The sequence below is a fragment of the Rhagoletis zephyria genome, unplaced genomic scaffold (genome assembly GCF_001687245.7).
Source record: "Rhagoletis zephyria isolate East Lansing unplaced genomic scaffold, Rhagoletis_zephyria_1.1 Rzeph_scaffold_03494, whole genome shotgun sequence".
Lineage (NCBI taxonomy): Eukaryota > Metazoa > Arthropoda > Insecta > Diptera > Tephritidae > Rhagoletis > Rhagoletis zephyria.
The window spans coordinates 52,339-56,198 of NW_016160577.1; the positions used below are offsets into that span (position 1 = coordinate 52,339).

A 3,860-nucleotide genomic window follows, 5' to 3' on the forward strand; every position below is an offset into this window, starting at 1 on the left:
CTAATCTCAATATATGTATTTCTAAAACTAAAGTTTTTTAACTGGTATAATTGGTTTTGTGCTGCCCATGTTTTTACTTTATTGGAGTGATGGTTATACTAGGGGTAGGTGCTGGAATTGGAGTTTGATGTGGTGCGATTAACTTTGGTGGGGCACGTATAGTTGCACGTGTCGGCACAGATTGCATTTGTGATTCGCAATTACCAGAACCAGATCCACCTAAGTCACTCTTTATTTGGGCCGAATGGAATCGTCCACCCTCGCCTCGTACGCGATTCATTGCATGACGGTGACGCGATTCGTGCAAATATTTAGAGCGTTCCTTCGGTATACGAGATTCAAGTTTAGCTCGAGCTTGTCGCCTTATCAGTATCCGTTTGTACTGTTTTGCGTTAACATAAAGAGGCTCCTCTTCAGATTCTCCCTTACTAGAGTCATCTTCCGCTTGCACATCATTTGTATTGGTATTTGCGGCAGAGGCAGAAGTTGTTTGCTGTGCTGATACCGATGTGGCAGTTTGCGGAACAGTCACAGTTGTGGTACCAGCTTGTGGGACCATAATAATTTGCTGGCCTACAGTATTATTATTGGCAGTGCCCTGCGGGTGAGTTGTCGCTATTTGCATTAATTGGCCGTTTATGTTAATAAGTTGCGGCTGTGGCGTAGCTTGTGCAGTTGTCGCATTTGGATCAAGGGTCAATGATGTTGCTGCTGGTTGATAAAATAGTGTTTGACCATCTGGCAATTGAAGTAGCTGCATTGGCTGTGCTGTTTGTTGGGGCTGTTGCAACATAATTTGATTTGCCTGAAGGGGTATAAGTCCGGTTGTCGTGGCTTGGGACGTTCCTGTAGCCTGTGGCTGCTGTTGTGGCAATTGCCCGATAATAATTTGCGTCCCACCTGCGGTCATCATAGGGATCAATTGTATTTTTTGCTGGTCTTGCAAGTTTTTCTTGTTTTGAGTGACAACAGTGACAGCTCCAGTGGGCTTCTGTTGTTTAATGATAGACGAGATGTTATTTATATCCATGCAACTTTATTGCTAGCTTGGGACGTAAAATCAATTTTGGCTTCTCATTTAATTACTGCAAAATCGAATGGAAATTAAGCGAACCTTCGACAGTGACTACCCGCTATCAGTATATAACAATTGTGGCACATCAGAAACTTACCACTTTTTTAGCATCGAAACGTGAAGCTTGTCTAGACATAATATTATTCCAATTTTTTTCACTTTTCTGCAGGGAAAGCTTAAAAACTATGCAAAACTCGGCGTTTTTATGAACAAATTGTGAAGGTGGAAAATATGGCAGTTTGGGTGTGTTCAATTATCTTGTGTGGGGAAATGTGAAAAGGTGAGTTCAGTTGGGGAAGAGATTTCAAAAACTTCTTTGTTATTCAATTAAGAGTACGATTTTGAATTAAAACAAAAGGAGTTTATGGAAAATTGACTAAGCTTCATTAATTTGCGTTAACTAAATTATTATGCGTTTTGTGTTGACACATTTATATCAAATGAAATCAACTCTCATAGTTCGTTTCATGAGTATTCATTTCATATATCAATGCTACCAAATAGTTCGTGCAACCCTGTTTGTCAATTTTGTTTGTTTTCACAAGTGTCCGGTGTTGCTTCGCGAGGCTCCCTCATTTTTGCTAGTAAAATTTATATTTCGATTTGTGTTTCATTAAAATTAGCTAAGTTAAATCGGGCGAGATTAGATAAGAATCGGGTAAAAATATTGGGGTTTACTTCAGCTAACATCGTGAGTATTACCATTGCACATTGTTCCAAAGTATGTGAAAATAGAAAAAAATGTCGCGCCAAAAAGAACGCTGTCTGTGCTGCCATCTAGTTTCATTTATAAAGTTGTTAGTAGAGGTATTCCTGTACACTTAAGGCACGACCGCACTAACCGGCCGTCTTCACAAAGATGAGATTATTTAATAAAAATGTAATTTTTCCAAAATGTAACGAAAAATCGATACATTTTCACACTCACAACAATGTTAAAAATTTATTTTTTTAAAATATGTTTCTTGTTTCGCTTCATAAAACTGTTATGGTAATAAATTTTTCTTAGTTCACTTGTTCATACAGTTAAATTGTTCATACGATAGTACCGTTTCAACCATGATAAAAACATTGCAAGGTAGAACCGTTCTCTCAATTTGTCGGCCATGATTTTGTTGCCAGCATTTTAAAATCATATAAAATTGAAAATAAAAAATTGAAATTGTTCGAAATTGTTTTTGCTTGAGATTGAAAATGAAAATGTGTATGTGAGTCTGTGAGTAAATTTAAAAATTAAATTGTTTGGAAACGTCAAGAGTTTTAAACGTAACTCTCAGCGTTTCTACCTTACTATATTTTTATCATGGTTTCAACGGTACGCTTTAAAATTTCCATTTAATCGCAATTTTATTTCTTTATGTCCACGTGTATTACATTACCTATGTAATTTTTATTTAATAGTATTATCTCCCATTGATTCAAAACTTTCAGTTATATTTAATGAAGCTTAATTTAAAGTTGTATGTTCTTTTAAATGAAACGACGTCATTTTGGTGTGTATATTAATCTAATATTTGCTTTATAAAAACTCGACAGGTCAACACGACCATACTCGTCGAGTTCAAACCACGGCCGTGCACTGAAAAACTGGTCCTTAGTGCGGTATGCTCCATAATGGGGAATTTACATGATTCAACTTTCACGGGCGATTTGTTCAATCAAAAGTTGAACGAAAGTAGGCAGCCGACCAATTTCATTGAAACCGATTAGTTGAAAGACCGTTTACACCAGACAATTGTTGCTTTCAAGTAAAAGTTGCCTGAAAAATCGCCCCATGAAAATTCCCCATTATGGAGACAGCAAGTAACGCCTACCTCACGTCTCCACCTTCTGCAGGCAGAAATGTGAGGTGAAGGCCGTAATTTTTCACTGCTAAGCCATATCTATCTTGCCGAATTTCTTACCATCGCCGTCTTAACATCAGCTGTCATTTCATAGTTTGAGAACTCAGTTTTCATTTTACCGCGCCATTAAATTAATTTAAAAATTTCTTTAAAAATGCGTTCTTGTCGAGACAATTAAAATTATATAGCCTGATGAATAAAACATTAAACTGATATCAACCGGGACATATAAAATGTTTATAAATTAAATGTCGTGTCATTAATTTTTTGATGAGAATGCAACCATGTTCTACTCAGCTGTTGTCTTTGTTTTCACTTTAATCACAAAACTTTTTTGCTGGGTGCTTTGTGTGGATTTGTGTGTATTACGTCGAATCGAGAAACTGAATTTATTTTTACTTTTATTTACCTTGATTCAAAGAGTTTTATTTTTATAATCAAACCATATTACTGATAACAGTGTACAAGTAAGACCCAAACATCTGACTTTCATTTCTATCGAAGGGATTTTCTAAAATATATTTTGCGTTTCAGTTTGCGACGCGAGAAATTATAAACGATACACAAACGCACAAAGTAACAAAAAAAAAAAAAAATAAATTAAAAATTGGTTTGAAGAAACGAAGTTCAGGGGCAAAGGAGCTTCTTTTGGACACAAAGTAAATGAAAAACTTTTAGGCGTGCCAGTGTCGGGGACCATACAAATTTTCAACTGTATTGATCTCATTTGCCAAATCCAGGACTTTAGACAACAAATTAGTGTGCACCATTGCAAAGTTCCAACACCTGCAGTCTTAAAATGTTGGATTTGGAAATCGTACCAGAGTTGTCGCTTGGGTGTGATGCTTGGGAATTTGTCTTGGGCATGCACTTTTCGCAAGCAATAGCGATTATACAATCTCAGGTGGGAATTATTAAAGGTGTGCAAGTACTCTACTCTG

General features: G+C 36.5%; 2 protein-coding genes and 1 long non-coding RNA gene across 4 annotated transcripts in view; 2 read left to right on the forward strand and 1 right to left on the reverse strand.

The window, feature by feature from the left end:
- LOC108369108 (Krueppel-like factor 12) overlaps positions 1 to 3,860 on the forward strand; it is a 13,481-nt gene that overhangs the window by 3,648 nt on the left and 5,973 nt on the right. The window lies entirely within an intron of this gene.
- LOC108369109 (nuclear transcription factor Y subunit alpha-like) lies at positions 7 to 1,587 on the reverse strand. The gene is made up of 3 exons (XM_017624110.1): positions 1,573 to 1,587; positions 1,173 to 1,332; positions 7 to 1,085 (listed from the first exon to the last, which is right to left on the reverse strand). The coding sequence occupies exon 3, from the start codon at positions 1,028 to 1,030 to the stop codon at positions 74 to 76; it is 957 nt and encodes a 318-aa protein (XP_017479599.1). The 5' UTR covers positions 1,031 to 1,085; positions 1,173 to 1,332; positions 1,573 to 1,587; the 3' UTR covers positions 7 to 73.
- LOC108369110 (uncharacterized) lies at positions 3,255 to 3,515 on the forward strand. The gene is made up of 2 exons (XR_001848462.1): positions 3,255 to 3,386; positions 3,454 to 3,515. It is a non-coding gene; the product is annotated as an uncharacterized LOC108369110 (long non-coding RNA).

Bases quoted from the DNA above. Each gene is read 5' to 3' on its own strand.
- LOC108369109 (XM_017624110.1), bottom strand. From the start codon at position 1,030: ATGGATATAAATAACATCTCGTCTATCATTAAACAACAGAAGCCCACT.